The 19,984-nt window shown below is 37.0% G+C and overlaps 1 protein-coding gene across 1 annotated transcript in view; it reads left to right on the forward strand.

Annotated features, from left to right (window-relative positions):
* Positions 1-19,984, forward strand: part of IGHMBP2 (immunoglobulin mu DNA binding protein 2) — an 84,198-nt gene that overhangs the window by 335 nt on the left and 63,879 nt on the right. The window contains exons 2-4 of the mRNA XM_070766083.1: positions 3,238-3,407; positions 15,157-15,349; positions 15,958-16,055. Of these exons, the coding sequence (XP_070622184.1) occupies positions 3,238-3,407; positions 15,157-15,349; positions 15,958-16,055 (461 nt within the window). The remainder of the gene's footprint in view (positions 1-3,237; positions 3,408-15,156; positions 15,350-15,957; positions 16,056-19,984) is intronic.

Below are 19,984 nucleotides of genomic sequence, written 5' to 3' on the forward strand. Positions count from 1 at the left end.
AATATCTGCTTCCTAATTCTAAATGGCTGCTTAGCCAATGCAGGCTTACAACCTGGCTTATATACATTTGTTAGAGCAAGAACAAGTAATAAGCGGCCTCTTTCTGTAGGCTCTGACCATTGACCCTTAGGAAGAATTGATGGGGTTCTGTAATCGAAAACATTGGAAGGAACCAGCGGGTTGACCTTGTCACCGCTGTATTCAATTAAACACTTTAATTTTGACTATCTGTATCACCTGCCTGATAATTGGAGCCTTGAAACCGTTAAGCAAATCTGCCTTTGGAGAATTGGCATCAGAAACAAATAGTTGTGTAAATACACAAATACTGTAGTGTATTTGTATATTTAATAGATAAATACCATATTAAACAAGCTACTTATGTGAGGGCTAGATTATATAAACCTGTGTGGTATTACTTCAGAACAACTAGGGTATTGCTGGTCACTGGACCAGAATGGCTGAGCAAAAATAGTGATAAACGGGTTCATCAGCCATAATGCTAGTGTTAATCCAAACAATTGTAGCATAGATTTTTATGATATGTAAACCCAGTCAATATCTTTCTAGCTCTATAGATAGAAGAGTTGAAAGCATTTATGAATAAACTAATAATTTGAATCATTAAAACATAAAACCCTAGATACTTGAATTTATAGTTATGGTGTCACACCTGGGTTGTTTGGAAGTTGCTGATTAATGTGGTCTCAAAATCATAGCAGCTGCAGATAATTAGAATAACATAATAGCTAAGACATAAGAAAAGTCCTGTACCTATAGTAATGCATTGAATATAGTGGCACTTTCTTTTGAATGGATATGGTTTTTTCCCTAAGAGCTCAGAGAATAAATAAAACAAGCTTCATCTCACTTTCCGATTTCAACTTTTTCTGTTCTTCTTCCAGCACATTACTGAAATTAGGCAATGTTCAAGGTCACTGCTTTCTGTCTTGCAGCAGCATTGGTAGGGAACAATAGAGCAGGTGTTAGCAGCATACTAATGAATCCTACTCCATAGTTCTGAAGGATTTCCAGCCTGTTCATCTGTGTGTTTAACAGCATATGCGCAAGGTACAGCCTATAGCAGTGATTGCTAATCTTTTCTGGACTGAGTGCCCAAAGTGTGTGGTGTGAATGCACGTGTGTGTCCTGAACCCCCCAAATGCAATGCACACATGGTCCCGCGCTTATGTCCCACTCCCGTCCATGCTCGTTTGGCCCCTGCATGTGCCCCATCCTACGCATGCATGCATGTGCGCCTCCTGCATGTATCCTGCCCCCTGCATATGCACAGCAGAGACCCACAGTTGGCGGGAGGCGTGTGTGAATGTGTGGCAGAGCTGAGCTGGGGCGATGGCTCACGTGCCCACAGAGAAGGCCATCATAGAGATAGGTTTGCCATCATGGCCCTATAGATTTCTATAGGTCAACAACTTTTGTATCAAATGTTAGTCTCTCAACACTACTTATCTTGACACATCCTTAGAGGAAGGGTCAGGACTTCAAAGCCTACAAGGTAGCCCAGATTATCACAGTTGGATATTAAAAGGTACTTAGCGGTCCAGAAAAACTGGAATAATTGTACTTGCCCCCAACTACATTCCAGCATAAAATGTTCATGAAAATGATCAAAGCAATCACAACACCTGGACAAAATCCTATTTAAATTGACCCAATAATCTGTAAGGGATTGAAATAATTGTGTGACAAAACTTAGTTTTTTGCTTAGTGTAGGCCCTAAAGTGAACTTTTACAAAACAAATGGCTCTGGAATATGTTTAAGACTTCTTCCCATTCTCAATACAGTAAAAATACAGCTTATAGCTAATAATGGAGCATTTTTTCTAGTTGTACCAGTATACTTGATCCACACATTGTAAAAAGCTGTAGTATGTTTAACTATAAATAAATTACTGCTGTTTGGGTTCTCACAATATGTTAATAAGAATCAATAGATTGTGATAGAATATAATTTAAATAAATAATGTTAAGATAACATTAGGTAGAGGATTTTGAGCAATTGTCATTGCATTATCAGACAATGAGGTTTAAGAATGCAGGAGTGTCTAGCATTTGATTTCTGGGGAACTGCAATAACCACATATTTTATTATAGCCAAATTAAATGTATACATATACATTAAAAACTGTTGAAATAAAAATTATCTGTTCCTTAAATTTGTGAGCTTGTTTTGGTGTATTGTTCATTTGTTGATATTAACAAATATGTAATATGTTCCTTGGATGAAATATTCCGCTGAAAAGCAAAAATAGGAGTATAAAGTAGCAACTCTTTTGAGAGGCTGTTTAGATGGCCGGTGAGATTGCACAAGGTCAGGTCCTGCAGCCACTCATTGTCCTCAGAAGCTTTGAGTGGAATCTCTGGAGATCTCCATGTATTACCAAATTATAGCTCATAATTTGAGAGAAAGGGAAATTAAATTTATGACTAGAGAGCAATCCTATTAACTATGTTACTTTACATTAAGAGGAAATGAAAAAAATCCTATTCTACATCTATTATTTTTGGGAGGGTAGCCACGTGCATACCATTTCAAAGCATAAACTGTATGTGGTTCTCCCCCCCATTTTTTTTTGTATCGCTGCTAAACATAGACATAACAGTTAGAAACTGGTTTGATTTGCTCTGTGATTCATTCAAAGCTTGCATATGCAAGATGTTGTGGCACAAGAAAACAAGCAGTCTTGAAATAGCGAAATGCTCAATGGGCCATCAAAAGTACACAAATATGAATATTGTGAGATATTGCAAGATTTCTTCACTTACAGGTTAGGAAATTTATCTGCAATTCAAAGTTAAGCTCACACAATAAATTATAAGCCATAATTATCAGATGTGGTTGGCTTTATGTATTGTGCTAAGGCAAGCCAAGATTAATTGTAATTGCTTAGAATGATCTGTAAATCTTGTTACTGACTCTGACTTTTTAGGATAGTTTTATCTAACTTGATATCTTTCAAATTGAATGTTCTAGTTCAGCATATTTGCAGGTTTGAGAAGACGTGTTAAAATGTTGAGTCACCCAGAATTGTTTAAAATGAGTGACATATTTTAAACAAGTAAAATATGTTTATTATCTACTGTATATGGATTTTTTTTTTTATCTACCAATGTTCTCTCTGGATGGAAGCAAAGAGGGCCACAATATGATTTAACTTCTCAGGTAGTATCTAATTAACAATGACGTGATTTTTCTCTTTGCATTATCTTTTTCAGAGCATGGCAAGAAGGAATCTCCCTTAAAGAGCTGCAGCGTAAAGGAGTTTGCTTACTGAAACTCGAACTACAATGTCAAAAAACTGGGCTATATGGCCATCTGCTTGTAACTTTACAGCCACAAAAACATGGTTTAGACACAGAGTTACCTTCCAATAGTTTTGGGCCTGGTAAGTAAAAGTGTTAATTTTGAAAGTTTATTATAAAATGGTAGGTGTAGCTTTAGATACTGGAAGGCGCAGCTTTAAATACTGGAAAGATAGACCTTCACGATGTGATGGGTTCTTTCTGAATCTGTAATGATTTCAGAGTCTTTGAATTACAGCTGCTACATCAAACAACAAGAAAACTACTTTTTTATTCACACATGGAGTTATTATCAACATAGATTTTGCATTCTTTTAAAAATATAATTGCCCAAGAAAAACAGTTTATTATCACAAATACAATATGGCCAATGGACAGAGATAAGGACTTCTCAGTATTTAAGATAGTTTTTGTCAATTTACAGTAGAAGAATAAGCAATATTTTTTTTCTGAAAATAACTACATTTACATAATTAAAATTTGGGGGGATAGAAGTTTATTGCACTTGCCATCTTTTATCTTGATTGTAATCTTTCTTTGATTGTTGTACACCACCCAGAATTGTTGCGGGATTGAATGATAAAGAGGTTTAATACATTCTTACTGTCACAAAAGATAAAGTACCGGTAAATGAAAACACATTTCTGGAAATGAGGGAGCAGGAGTAAGAATGTCTTGATTCTGTATGCAGAGGTAGCAAAAAAACATGCCGAAACACAAAAGCAAAAAAACGCGCTGAAACACGGGTGCATCTGCGTCTCCGCGCACAATTCTGCTACCTGCACAGGTGCAGTAGCAGAATTGCGCTGGTCTCCACTAGCACTCAGAACCATGGGGGTGAGCACAAGTCACCATTCCACGTTAGCAGTCCACCTCTGTATGGTAGAAAAGAGGAAGAATGCCACCTCTGGGTGGCTTTCAAGATTCTTCTATTTTACCCTACAACAACAGAGTCCTTGCTGTGTTTGCTTCCACACCTGGCCTATTCTGGAGTGCAATCAAACCTGATTGAACTTGTCAGGTTGTTGTCTGATGGCTTTTTTGAGTACCGTGTCCTAGCATCTTAGAGATTCTCTCAAAATAGCTGACAAAGTAGTTGTCATTTAACTGATTTCATTTAACCTGAAATACACTCAGAAAATAATTGTGCTATGGATCTTATCTTCTAAACTAGGTTTTTATATTTTATGGGCAACTGTTCATGTTAGTAACTCACTATTTCACAATGAAACAATGTACAATATTAGTAGAGGCTCATGCCTAGAATCTGATTTTTTATAGATTTGTAAAGTAATTTTGTCATAGTTCTGCATCCACTCACTTAAGAAAAAAGCTTATAAATTCAACAAGATTAACTTCTGACTAAATATTTGAATCATAACCTTTCCCTGATTTGGTTTAGAAAAAGAGCCTTTATCTTCCTTCCTGCTTGGCTGGTCTCACATCATGTTAAAGCATGATTTGTATTAATTGCGTAGTTCAAACATAATTTTAATAAAATTTTAAGCCATAAATCTTAGTTTACCAACCATAGTGGCTGAGTTCAGAAGCCAAAACCAAACATAAGATTTATTACAGTTTATGAATCATATGACTGTAGCCTAAAAAGTGCCATTCTCCAAGAGCTTTATTAAACATTTTTCCATTATTTTGAGAATACTATTTAGTATGTGCACAGTACTGCATTAATGGACGCACACCTGCACACACATACCTTTGAGCTGCCTACTAGCCAGTCCTGTAAAACAATGGGTTCTAGGCATATTTTTCAATTTGGATCGGTATTGAATATCAAGGGTAGTTTGTTTGTTTGTTTGTTTGTTTGTTTGATTTGGGACAGAGCAAGGATGTGGTGAAGGTGCTGAGGTGTCTCCCAGGGGCCACTGCCAGCAGGGACAGGAGGCGGATTACAAACATAGTTGAGGCTGTGAGTAAAGGTAATAACGTTGATGTGGTGGTGCATCTTGGCACAAATGATTTGTCCCAGAGAAATGTTAATGTAGTAAAAAGAGATTTTCAATGTCTAAGTGTGGAGCTGGGTAAAATAACTGATTCAGTGACTTTCTCAGAGGTGTTACCGGTTTGTGGCCAAGAGGATAAAACAATGTGTATCAGAGAGTTTAATGTGTGGTTAAGGCAGTGGTGTAATGCTGAAGGTTTTGGCTATGTAAGTCATGATGTCAGTAGGTGGTCTAATAGGGAGTTGTTTAAGAGGGATGGTTTGCATCCATCATACAGAGGTACCCAGGTGCTCGGTGAGGAATTCAGAACTTTTTTGGACAGGCATTTAAACTAGGTAAAGGGGACAGAGATGTAACTGATGTGGGTGATTTCTGTTCCCGACCAATGAGGATAAAGCAGTTTTTGGAAGCTTATGAAAAGGGAGCTGCAAATGAAATAGATGTAGTTGTTGATGATAAGGGGCAAACTAATAATGAAAATAATGTTCTTCGGGTAATGTGCACGAATGCTCGAAGCTTGAACAACAAGCTCTGTGAATTAATGGCCATAATATATAGAGATAATTTGGACCTGGTTGCCATAACTGAGACATGGTTTAAGGATTCTAATGAATGGGAAATATCCATACCAGGATATACACTGTATAGGAAGGATAGAATAGAGAGAAGGGGAGGTGGAGTAGCCATTTATATTAAAGAAAGTCTAAAAACAACACTAATTCACAATACATGTCAAGATCTAGAGACTCTCTGGATTTGCATGCAAAATAAAGAAGGTTCTGTCATTAGAATTGGGGTGATCTATAGGCCTCCAGGGCAATCCGAGGAATATGACAACAAGATGGTGGATGAAATTACCCAAATGGCAGTAAAGGGAGATATTGTGGTTATGGGTGATTTCAACATGCCTGATGTTGACTGGAATATCCCCAGTGCCCTTACATGCAAAAGTAAGAATATAGTAGAGGCCTTTACAGGAGCAGCTCTGGCACAGCTGGTTAAGACACCAACTAGAGGGGAGAATATTCTAGATTTAGTTTTTACGAATGGGAATTGGGTTTCAGATGTCAAGGTGGGAGAAAATTTAGGATGCAGTGACCATCTATGTTTGTGGTTTGATGTAAAAACTAATTGTGAGCAATCCTATAATGCAACCAAAGTATTGGATTTCAGAAAAACAAATTTTAATGCAATGGGGGAATATTTAGAAAATGAATTAAAGGGGAGGGATAAAATGGCAGGAGCGAGCACCCAGTGGACTGTATTAAAAAAGGCCATCTTAAAAGCCACTGGACTGTATGTAAGACAAATAACTAAAGGTAAAAGGAAGAAGAAACCGCTATGGTTTAGCAATGATGTAAGGGCTATAGTCAATGAAAAAAAGGCTGCCTATAGGAGGTATAAAGTGTCTGGAAGTATAGCTGATAGGGAGGTGTATAAAATGAGACAGAAGGAGGCGAAACAGATAATATATGCTGCTAAAGCCTCAAAAGAGGAAGAAATTGCCAAATCTGTAAAGAAGGGGGATAAAACCTTCTTCAGATATATTAGTGATAAGAAGAAGAAAAACTGCGGCATCACGAAACTTAGTACCGGGAATAATACATGCATTAATGGGAATAAGGAGATCGCTGACCATTTCAATAGCTACTTCTGTTCAGTTTTCTCAAAAGACACCGTACAAAATAATACTATAGAGGGATATAGCATTGCTTCCAGCTGTACGGATTCAGCTCCAGTGATCTTAGAAGCCGATGTCTTAGAAGAACTTGAACGATTAAAGATAAATAAGGCAATGGGTCCAGATGGCAACCACCCCAGAGTTCTTAAAGAACTCAGATCTGTCATTACTACCCCCCTGACTGATTTGTTTAACCAATCCTTGTTAACAGGAGAAGTTCCTGAGGATTGGAGAATGGCCAGTGTTGTGCCTATTCACAAGAAGGGCAGTAGAGAAGAAGCTGGTAACTACAGGCCAGTTAGCTTGACATCAGTTGTAGTTAAAATGATGGAGACTCTACTCAAAAAGAGGATAAATCAGCACCTAAAAAACAATAACTTATTGGACCCAAATCAGCATGGCTTTACTGAAGGCAAATCATGTCAGACTAATCTCATTGATTTCTTTGACTATGTCACAAAGGTGTTGGATGAAGGTGGTGCCGTGGATATTGCCTACCTGGACTTCAGCAAAGCCTTTGATATGGTTCCACATAAAGAGCTGATAGATAAATTAGTGAAGATTGTACTTAATCCAGGGGTCGACAAAGTTGTTCAGAATCTAGGAGCCAGCCAAAAAATTTAGGAGCCAGAATTTTTTTTAAGCAAACTTGGTTTTTTGCCGAGTCTCCACCTGACATCGCTTTCACCCCCTCTGTCTCCTCCTTCCTCTCTCATCTCTTTCCTTCCTCTCCCTCCCTTTCTCTCTTTCCTTTCTCTCCCTTTCTGTCTATCCTTTCTATCTCTCACCCCTTCTCCCTCTTTCATTCCCTTTCTCTCCCTCCCTTTCTCTCTCATTCCTTTCTCTCCCTCTTTCCTTCCTATCTCTCTTTCTTTTTCTCCCTCCTTCATATCTTCTTTCTCTCCCCCTTCCTCCCTCTTTCCTTTCTCCCCCTCCCTTTCTCTTCCTTTTTCTCTATCCTTTCTACTTCTTACTCTTTCTTTCTCTCCCTCCTTCATTCAATTTTCTCTCCCCCCCTTCCTCCCTCTTTCCTTTCTCCCCCTCCCTTTCTCTTCCTTTTTCTCTATCCTTTCTGCTTCTTACTCTTTCTTTCTCTCCCTCCTTCATTCAATTTTCTCTCCCTCCCTTACTCTCTCTTTCCTTTCTCTCCCTCCCTTGTTCTCCCCTGGGGCTGCCTGTGCCTGCCCTGCACCACCCAACACGGACGGACAGCCCCCGGTCGTCGGTTCGTCGCCCCCCACCCCCCCACGGAGGGAGATCAGGCTGGCGAGGGCGGTAGAACTACGTCACCAGCCACTGGAGGGAGATCGGGCTGGCGGGGGCGGCGAATCCACCTCCCCAGCCGCGCGGAGGGAAATCCGGTAGGCGGGCGGGTGGCCGCGGCTCCCTGCGCGCCCCTGGAAAAGCGTACAGGGAACGGTGCCCGGGGCCGCTTTAGCCGCCCCCCGCTCCCCCCGCCATCTCCCCGCGACTGCCTGTGCCGCTGCAGCCGCGGCCCCCCCCCCCGCTCCCACCGCCAGTGCCCTCCCGCCGAGCCCCAAAGGACACTTGCCGATGACGACAGGGAACCTTCAGCTGGGCGGGCGCTGCCGTGCCGGTGCCTCCGACCTCCCGGTTCCTGCTCGATGCCGCGGTTTCTGGCGCTCTCCTGCTGGGCCCCAAAGAAGGAAGGCGGGAAAAAGGCGCGAAGAATGGAGCTCTCCTTCCTGTCTGCCTTCTTTGGGACCCAGCAGGAGAGCGCCAGAAACCGCGGCATCGGGCAGGAGCGGAGAGGTCAGAGGCACCGCAGCGCCCTGCCCAGGCGGCACACCGGTTGGGAAACGCTGACATACAGTACAGCAGGCAACATTTTCTAGGCGCCAGACAACATTTTCTAGGCGCCACTGGCGACCAGGCGCCTGGGTTTGTCGAACCTTGCTTAATCCCTGGATAGTTCAATGGATTTGCAGCTGGCTGAAGCATAGACATCAGAGAGTTATTGTTAATGGCGAGTATTCTGAGCAGAGTCAGGTTACAAGCGGTGTGCCACAAGGGTCTGTTCTGGGTCCTATTCTTTTTAATATGTTTGTGAGTGACATAGGGGAAGGTTTGGTAGGGAAAGTTTGCCTATTTGCCGATGACTCTAAAGTGTGCAATAGGGTTGATATTCCTGGAGGGGTCTGTAATATGGTAAATGATTTAGCTTTACTAGATAAATGGTCAAAGCAATGGAAACTGCAGTTTAATGTTTCCAAATGTAAAATAATGCACTTGGGGAAAAGGAATCCTCAATCTGAGTATTGTATTGGCAGTTCTGTGTTAGCAAATACTTCAAAAGAAAAGGATTTAGGGGTAATGATTTCTGACAGTCTCAAAATGGGTGAACAGTGCAGTCAGGCGGTAGGGAAAGCAAGTAGGATGCTTGGCTGCATAGCTAGAGGTATAACAAGCAGGAAGAGGGAGATTATGATCCCGCTATATAGAGTGCTGGTGAGACCACATTTGGAATACTGTGTTCAGTTCTGGAGACCTCACCTACAAAAAGATATTGACAAAATTGAACGGGTCCAAAGACGGGCTACAAGAATGGTGGAAGGTCTTAAGCATAAAACGTATCAGGAAAGACTTAATGAACTCAATCTGTATAGTCTGGAGGACAGAAGGAAAAGGGGGGACATGATCGAAACATTTAAATATATTAAAGGGTTAAATAAGGTCCAGGAGGGAAGTGTTTTTAATAGGAAAGTGAACACAAGAACAAGGGGTCACAATCTGAAGTTAGTTGGGGGAAAGATCAAAAGCAACATGAGAAAATATTATTTTACTGAAAGAGTAGTAGATCCTTGGAACAAACTTCCAGCAGACGTGGTAGATAAATCCACAGTAACTGAATTTAAACATGCCTGGGATAAACATATATCCATCCTAAGATAAAATACAGAAAATAGTATAAGGGCAGACTAGATGGACCATGAGGTCTTTTTCTGCCGTCAGACTTCTATGTTTCTATGTTTGTTTGTTTAAAAAGAGATTCAAGATCCTCCTTGCCACAGACAATTGGACTAATTGTATAATTAATTGTATGCTTGAATTAATGCTTCAACATTGATACATTCTGTACTGTGCATCATAGAAGTAATCAGGAAGATAATTCTGTGTATCACAGAAGTAATCAAGAAGATAATTCTAAAATGCTGTTTAGAGATAGGATGTGTGCAGAATTAGACAAAGATTGTGCTTTGAAAAAGAGCTTCAAGGACTTTGAAAAGCTCTTTTTGAGGAACAGGTTTTCTAAATGGAAACTATGTGCTAAAGACACATACTCTGTTAGATTCAGAGTTGCTAGGGGGTGAACCTCCAACCTTGGATTCAATAATACAAAATTGCATTTTTCTTGTTGTGAATAAATCAGGTACATGTGGAGGGTAATGTTGTGTGAACTTGCACAGGGCATTTCTTATGGCTTAAAGGAGAAAAGATTCATTGAATTGTGACGGTTTACATTAAAATTGTTATGATGAAAGATGCCACAACTTATATTTAAGCAATTGAGCTAATCAGTTTCATTGACAGTTCAATTACTTTCCAGAACAAAATGTATTCTCACTGGTAAACAGGGTGGATACAGGGTTGGCTTTATTAACCTAAATGGGAATGGCATGTAAGAATGTATGTTTCTTCCATTTCTTTATTTACATAGATATATGTAAACATAAATCAATGTTTTAAAATATTTATGGTATCTGCCAAGAATGGCTTCTAGCATCATTCCAGGGCTTTCTGGAAGGCTTTTATTTTTCTGGATGATGCTAGTCAGAAAGCCTAAAGTAACTGATTCTGAACTGCCCCCTAATACTGTGGGTTTCAATGCTGGGGTTTTAATGCTCCTGCTTTTATTTATTTTTTATTTTTTTGAATTAAAAAAATGGGGATTGCGTCCTCTTTTAACTTTTATTTGTGTATTCAGGTTTTGACCATAGATAAAGTGCTCCTAATGGTAAAATGTGTTCTGAAGCCTGTGGATTTTGCCATTGTATTGGAACTCTTCTCAGCTCTGTGCTGGAATTTTAACACCCATTGGGAATTAGTGGGAAACCTTGGAAAGAGTTAAAAGGAATATAAAGTGTACTAGTTAATTTTCATGGATTCTCCTCAGATGGGTAGCAATGTCACTTGGTACAACACAGTTTCGCCTAATTGTGATGTTTAATAAATTATTATAGTTTTACATATAGTTTATTTCAGTAACCAACCAGGAGGGGGTATTTTTCTTATGAAAGCCTGGATTCCCTTGATGCATAATTGATGAATCCATCGGACCTGACCTACATTCAGTCTCATCTGCATGAGGGCTTTTGAAAAATCTTATCTGCTATGTTGTTTTTGAGTACTTTGGAACATTATGAAAGGTAACAAAAGGATGGCTAAGCAAATTTATAGTATGATACTTGCCAATTTTTCTGTTCCATCCAGTCATTTTTAAATCTTATCTTAATAACTATTGCATTTTGATTGGCACTGCACCAGTTTAGCATCAAAATGTTGTAATCTCCTTACATATTATTATAATTTCCACATGTCCTGTGAGTTGACAAAAGACTTTTGCATCCTTTATAAAACAAATAGCAATAGCATTTAGACTTATATACTGCTTCACTGTGCTTTACAGCCCTCTGTAAGCAGTTTACAAAGAGTAAGCATATTGCCCCCAACAATCTGGGTCCTCATTTTACCGATCTTGGAAGGATGGAAGGCTGAGTCAACCTTGAGCCTACTGAGATTCGATCTTCCAAACTGGTGATCAGCAGAAGTAGCTTGCAGTATACTGCCTCTCCTTTGGGCATGAAAATCAGCTGGATGACTTTGGGCCAATTCTCTCAGCCTGACCAATATTGTTGTCAGTATTGTTCTACTGTTGTTAAGTGGAAATGGGAGGTAGATGCAATAGAGAGGAGTGGTGCCTTGAGTTGCCCTCAAATAAATGGGTTAAATTTAAATTCCTTTTTTGCAATAGGTGTTTGTTTTCTATAACATTCTGTAAATAATGTTTTAGTACCTTTGTTTGGTTGCTTGATTAAGGGTTAGGACAAAATTGAAATGCCAACAGTAAGGTACCGTATATACTCGAGTATAAGCCGACCCGAGTATAAGCCGAGGCACCAATTTTTGCCACAAAAACTGGGAAAACGTATTGACCCGAGTATAAGCCGAGGTTAGAAAATGCAGTGGCTACTGGTAACTTATAAAAATGGAAAACAATAAAATTACATTAATTGAGACATGTTTTAGAATATTTATTTTAAAGAAAACCAGTAAACTAGCTCTGTAAATTTAAAAGAGGGTAAACAAATTAACAATATTAACAATAAATTAAAAAGTAAAAAAAGTAGCTCGATCAGGAACAAAGCTAAAACCTAAGAGTTAAAATCCTTCAAAACTGGATTCCTTCTCATCATTAATTGGATTTACATTATTGTTCTGTTTTTATATATGCTGTGAGCCACCCTGAGTCCTTGGAGAGGGATTGCATACAAATCCAATTAAATACATAAACAAACAAACAAACAAATAAATAAGTGTATCCAAAGAAGAGCTTCAGCATTAGCTGCTGTGAGGTTATCAGCATAGAAAACCAAATAGATAGATAGATAGATAGATAGATAGATAGATAGATAGATAGATAGATAGATATAGATAGAAAGATAGACAGACAGACAGACAGACAGACAGAAAAATAGATAGATAGATAGATAGATAGAAATAGATACAGATAGATAGATAGATAGATAGATAGATAGAAAGAAAGAAAGAAAGAAAAATAGATAGATAGAAAAATAGATAGATAGAAAGATAGAAAAATAGATAGATAGAAATAGATACAGATAGATAGATAGATATAGATAGAAAGATAGACAGACAGACAGACAGACAGACAGACAGATGGAAATATAGATAGATAGATAGATAGATAGATAGATAGATAGATAGATAGATAGATAGAAAGATAGATAGATAGAAATAGATACAGATAGATAGATAGAAAGAAAAATAGATAGATAGAAAAATAGATAGATAGAAAGATAGATAGACAGACAGACAGATAGAAAAATAGATAGATAGATAGATAGATAGATAGAAATAGATACAGATAGATAGATAGATAGATAGATAGAAAAATAGATAGATAGAAAAATAGATAGATAGAAAAATAGATAGATAGAAAGATAGACAGATAGAAAAAGAATTCCTGTCTAGCTCTGCCTCATAACACATTATTAGATCCTATCCAAGCAAGGACAGCAACTACCACAAAATACCATTTTTTAAACAGTTTAAATCCTTTCAAAGGAGGGGGAGGAGAATCTGACAGCAGGGGGCCTTTTTAATCCGACTAAGGGCAATGCAGAGAGAGCAAGGAATAGTTACTCACCATTGCTTTTTTTCCCCTCTCGGTTGGAGCAAATGGCTGCCTCTTTTGCTTGAGCCAGGGAGAGGAACTACGGCATGCGAGAGGGGCCAAAAGCTGGTGCCTCCTCGCTCTGGCTCAAGCAATGGCGCCCTCGTGTGGTGACTTTGTCAATGACCCGAGTATAAGCCGAGGTTGTGTTTTTCAGCCCATTTTTTGGGCTGAAAAACTCGGCTTATACTCGAGTATATACGGTATGTTATTTCATTTCAACTTTAGGATCACCAGTATATGGTCTAACCTACAAATTGCTACATTTCAGCTTGTTGAATATGACTTTAGAAGTCGATAACTAATCGATTTTTGAGTAAGATAATCTGTTTCGGTAATATATAAATCCATTTGATTGGGGATTCATAATTCCGATATATTAAGTAATTTTTCAATCTGCACAATTTTTGGAAGCCTTTTACACAATGAATTTTGTTTTTATATTTTTGTCTATCTTTTTTCCCTAAATTGTGCCTGTGATTATAATTTATTCCTAATAATCAAGTTCTCTATACCAAATCTTTTAAATGTTGAGTTACTTTCTGAAGGAAATGTATTTGTCCTAGATTAGCGTATATTGAAGCAAGTGTTAATATTTAGTTGTCCCATTTCCTTTTATAAAACTTAATCTTCTACCCTTTTTTATTTTTTTTACTACTGATTTCATTTAATTTGCCATTTTGATGGCACTCCCAGAAAATATTTTTTATAAAATAATCTATGTTTCTTATAGCATTGCCACAGATGTATTTAAATATTTGAAATATTTACTAATTCTAGTTCTTTTGATTAAAACTCTTAAACTTCTACATTCAAATAAAAAAGCTTTCTTGGTAACTCACAAGAATTTTCTTGATAATATTAATTTATTTTTCATATAATTTAGATAATTTGAAAGGAACACTTCACTTATTCATTTAATTTCTTGGAAGTGTTTCCTTTTTTATAGCTTATCCTGATGATATCTTGAAATAGCATCACTATTTCCTCCTCAGTTTATTTCTTCTATCTCATGTTTCTTTCACATAAATTTGTGTCTTATGTGTGCAGTGAAAAATGTTGATACAGTGTCTCTCAAGTCTTTGTGTCTTCATGAAGGAAATTCTCTGTATATGTAGTCAATATTCTTATACATAGGTTTTAGATCAGGAAACAATTCATTATGTTTTCTCACCAAGTAATCAATTATATCAACATTCTCAACAGTTTCTCTAAAATCTCTAACCCTTAGATTATTTCTTTTGCAGTACTGTGATTTTGTAAATTCATCAAATATATCTTGTTATTTGAAATATCTTTTTTGCACCTTAGATGTATTCTGTATGCTAGAATCATATCATTGTCTATCTATTTAAACTTTATTAGACATTTGCTTGATATTTCCTTAAAATTTGTATTAATTTATTATGCGCAATAAATTTTCTCTTATCATTATAGTCTTTTCCCATTTCAGTTTCAGTTGCTGCCTGAGTTGTCTGATCGATTTTAGATTGAATGAGAATTAATGTATTGTTTACCACAAGGACTTATCTTAGATGTTTCACCTCTCTTTGTCTTTATTGTTGATTTATTCCTGTTTGTTGCTGGAGGAATGATAAGCTTCATATATTTGTGGTTTCTTCAGATAGGTTGTAAAAGCAATTACAACCTATCTGAAGAAACCACAAATATATGAAGCTTATCATATATTTATATCATATGTGAAGCTTTTCTGTCTTCTAATTTTATTCTTTGTTGTTGCTGATCTCCTGCAGGTGACATAGTGGGACTTTATGAAGCAGCTGGACAAAATAATCAGATCTGCACAGGAATTGTTACCCGGACCGCCTCCAATTCAATTACTATTGCAGTTGATGAGCCTCAGAGTAACCTTGTGAGTTTAGATCAGGAGAATTTGTACCGCCTGTTGAAACTTGCCAATGATGTTACGTACAACAGACTCAAAAGGTAAACTAACAAGGAATGAAATTTTATGTCTTAAACTAAGAACAACAAATTATTTAATAACCAGAATGCTTGAAAAGAAGCAAGGAAAATAGTTATGCGAGGTATAGCTGGGGGATATCTGTCTATTTGCTCCATTGTACCGAGATTTTGGATGATAGCTTCATCTTCCTAGATTCTGGAACTCGAAGATGCATAAACATTTTTGTATTTTTGTTCACGGGTATATTGGCTGCTGCATTTTTGTCATATACTTTGTACTGCATATGTTGGCAACATATGTTCATAATTTGAGCCTTTCACTTGTGAAAATGATGAAACAAGTAGGCTCCAGATGGCATTTGCCTCTTGGTTTAAGTTGGTATGTGATTGGAAGTTTTTTTAGCCTTGAATGAAGGAGTTAGTGGAAGAGAAGCTAATTTAACTTTACAAGACTGATAATACTAGGTTCCTGGGAAATTTTAGTATGGTTCTGAGACTACGATATGTCATTTCAAACTGATCACACAACATTAGTAATTATTTAGGATATTATTGTTTGCTGTTGTTTCCTAAGCTCTGAAGGAGTTGTCTTTAAGAGTCAGTTACTTTTATTTTCTTCTCTTTGGAAGGGCTTTAAATGCACTTAATCACTATGGGTCTGGCCCAGCATCTGATCTTATTGATGTGCTGTTGTGTTCTTCAGAACCTAGTGGTGCCAATGATACAAGTAAGAACTCTTTTTATTTATTTATTTCTTTAATGAATGGTGAAAAATCTATGCAAATGAAGAAGTTATTCAGTATGCATGATTTAATTCACAACTGGTGTCCCTAAAAGGTCTTCCTCTCTTTACCTCTGTGATGCCTTGTGAAGAAAAGATACAAACCCCATTTTCTTCATTCAGTGCCATTTTACACTGACCTGGCATATTAAAAATTCCATATATCTGAGCAAGTATTGTTCTGTATTGCATTAATAGATCTTTACAGCAGAAGTACAAATGTGTATTCATTTATCAAAACAATACTTGTTGGCTAGATTCTCACATCCTACTAAGGCTTAACACATTGGGGCTTAGACTGTGTGGGATAATGCATATCTTGACAATTCTCCCTCTAATTTTACACCTTTAGTAAACGTTCTAGCAAGGAACAGAAATTTGTCCATTTGTTTTGTTTTTCACCACTTAGATGTAACTTGTAATTATTTACAATATAAATATTGTATATTTATGTATATGGCATACAAATCTAAGAAATAATAATAATAATAATAATAATAATAATATTTCCTGCATTTTCTTAGTTGAACATAATTACCTCAGGCTTTGCTCCTGTTTAGTGTTCCTGAAGCATTTTATTTATTTTTATCTATGCCTTAATCTCAATATATACACTGTACTGCTTTTATTGCATTTAGCAAATCTTCAATCCCGTATTAATGAAAAGCATTCCATAATTCAATATATTTATAATTTACTTTCTTTAAATCAAGTATCTAAACTTGCTTTTTCAAATTAGTATATTTCTCAATTAATTCTAAAGAACAAAAATCTCATCTGGTGGTGTATGTACCTCCCCCTCTTGTTTAAAATCAAACCACATTTTCTAACATTGCTTATTATCACCTCTCTTACTCATAATCCAAACCCCAGGTTATGTCTATCCAAAATTCATGCTGCGGTCTCTCCATTTGTCTTTATAGATCCTGTGCAGATAATGTTCAACATTTAATAAACTGACTTTATTTTTCTATTTCCATTTATCATGAACCCAATTATAATAATGGCACACAATGCTTTGATAACACAATATAACTCAAAGTAAATCAGACTTCTGTGAAATCAAAATGTCCACTTAGGAAGTAACACTGATTGACAATCAATTTCACATGCTGTTGTGCACATTCAACCTTGTACAGAACAAAGTATTCAATGAGAATATTTCATTCATTCAGATCTAGGATGTGTTTTTTGAGTGTTCCCTTTAGTTTTTTGAGCAGTATATAAAACATAATGTAGTGTACCTGTACTGATGTATATTTTAGCATATACATCAGTATAAGTTAAAATGAAGATATATATAGCATATTTTTTCTGATAATAAAAATAAAGGGAGACTAGTATAGATCTGTTTCAAGTGGTTTAGCTTTCATCAGCTAACCATACCCTTACCAGGATACAGACATACATACATACTGTACATACATATATGTATACATATACATATACATATAATACATACATATATGTGTATGTGCTTGTGTATGGACACATAGATACATAAACACACATACACAATGCACACACACACACATGCATACACATGTGTGTGTATTTGTGTAGGATTTAAAGGTCAATTATAAAGGCCAACCAATAGAAATAAAGGCCAATTGATATGTCAGAAAAAGCAAATATAATAAAATGGGTTATTCTACATTGAATAGAAGAGAGAGTATACTTTTAGAAACTCGCCTACATTTAAAAATAAGTACCGGTACCCAGATTTCACCATAGAGAAACTTAGAATTTGGGAATCCTATATAAAGACAGTTGGTAACCACCAGAGGTCAGCATTTTTCTATGAGCAGCAGAACCATAACCATGCTATTGTCACTTTTCCCAAAATGTGCTGCTTCTGCAGAAAAAAACAGACTTAAGCATCCCTGTAAAGCCTGACAAATTCTGATTATTTTTGTGCTGCTCGTCTCTGTTCTTGTCAGATTCTCTTTTGTACTGAGATGTCTTTTTATCCCACCTAACCTTATGATCAACTATCAGAGAAGTGAATGAGTGCTGCCTTTAAGAATCAAGGGCAGCAGGTGTACCTCTTTTCCCTTCATCCTTAATCATTTGATCACACTGAATTCCAACCAACTAGAACATCAGATCAATTTTATATGAGTTTTTATCTGTGGTAAAGGCTTATGTAAGCAATCAAATACTTGCCGGTTCTCCTGGACGGCTTTTAGTTTAGTGGATGAGTGGGGGTTTTTTTCTATGTTTTAAATAGTTCCAGTTAGATTTTGATTTTTTATATTAAAGAAAAGATTTAAAATGTGATGCATTGATAGTGTTAACTGGGAAACAGAAACAAAAGTATGCTGTTGTACTCCCGTCCTGCCTTAGCCTTGCCATTAGGTCACCATAGAAACATAGAAACACAGAAGATTGATGGCAGAAAAAGACCTCATAGTCCATCTAGTCTGCCCTTATACTATTTCCTGTGTTTTATTTTAGGATGGATATATGTTTATCCCAGGCATGTTTAAATTCAGTTACTGTGGATTTACCAACCACATCTGCTGGAAGTTTGTTCCAAGCATCTACTACTCTTTCAGTAAAATAATATTTTCTCTCGTTACTTCTGATCTTTCCCCCAACTAACCTCAGATTGTGCCCCCTTGTTCTTTTGTTCACTTTCCTATTAAAACAGTTCCCCCCTGAACCTTATTTAACCCTTTAACATATTTAAATGTTTCAATCATGTCCCCCCTTTCCCTTCTGTCCTCCAGACTATACAGATTCAGTTCATTAAGTCTTTCCTGATAGGTTTTATGCTTAAGACCTTCCACCATGTTTGTAGCAAGAGCAGATGCAGGGCTAAGCAACTCTTTGGTCCTGTACAGCAATTCCTACATTCTTAGAAGGGATGGGTCATAAAAGAAACAACAAATTTTGAAACTGTCTGAAGACAGTTTTCTGAAGCTTACACCCAAATAAATGTGTACATACAATACATGACTTTCTACAGCATTATGTTTTTTGATAGCTGTGTGCAGGTGCACTTGGTTTCACTCAGAAGTAACTGAATTTCAGCCCCATAGCAAAACAACCAGGTCCACTTTCTTAAATACTTGTAGCATTCAAGTAATAAAATCCAAAAGAAGAGTATGCAGAAAAAGCCCAAACCAACTTGCCATAAATCATGATATATTTTGAGGTTGACAGTAAATACTGCTTCTTTTTCTGTTTTCCCTAATACTTGCAGTCTTTCCTTGAGAGAACATAAAAATAGCATTTTATAAATTGCTTATACTTATAGTGAATTGTGAAAAATAAGAAGTCTAAATACGGGGGGCAAAATCATTGCTGTGAATGAATGCGGAATTTGTTCCATGAATTAAATTTTCAGGTAACTTAATGTGGTAAAAAAGCTTCTGTCTTTTTACTAAAATTATCCCATATTTCTCACCTGCATCATAAATGCACTGTCCTGTTCTTGAATCTGTTCTGCAGAAAAATACCGAATGAATTATAATTTTCTCTAATGATTATTTATGCACCTTGGCAAATAGGTACCTTATCAGCTTGCCTAACATGCCTTCCCTCATTCTGCATTTGTCAGCTGATAAATGAATCTGATCTTGTGAATAACTTAGAATGCAGTCTAAAATGCCAAGTGGAGCCAAAAGCTTCTTTAGCATTCGCGATGTATAGGACTTTTGGCTTTTGAAGGTGTAGCTTAGTCACGACTAACAAACCAGAGCTCATTCATGCTGTCACAAGAGCTGGAATTTTTCATTTGTACTGTTTTGCTAAGGGCGGCAATATTGCCTTATTCATCAGCAAGAAGTGGAATGTAAGTATGGTAAATGGAAAATGCACTAAAGTATGTTTTTTTTTAAAAAAGAAGTCTCTACAGCTCATGTTAAAAT

This window comes from Erythrolamprus reginae, chromosome 1, assembly GCF_031021105.1.
Source record: "Erythrolamprus reginae isolate rEryReg1 chromosome 1, rEryReg1.hap1, whole genome shotgun sequence".
NCBI classification, from domain to species: domain Eukaryota; kingdom Metazoa; phylum Chordata; class Lepidosauria; order Squamata; family Dipsadidae; genus Erythrolamprus; species Erythrolamprus reginae.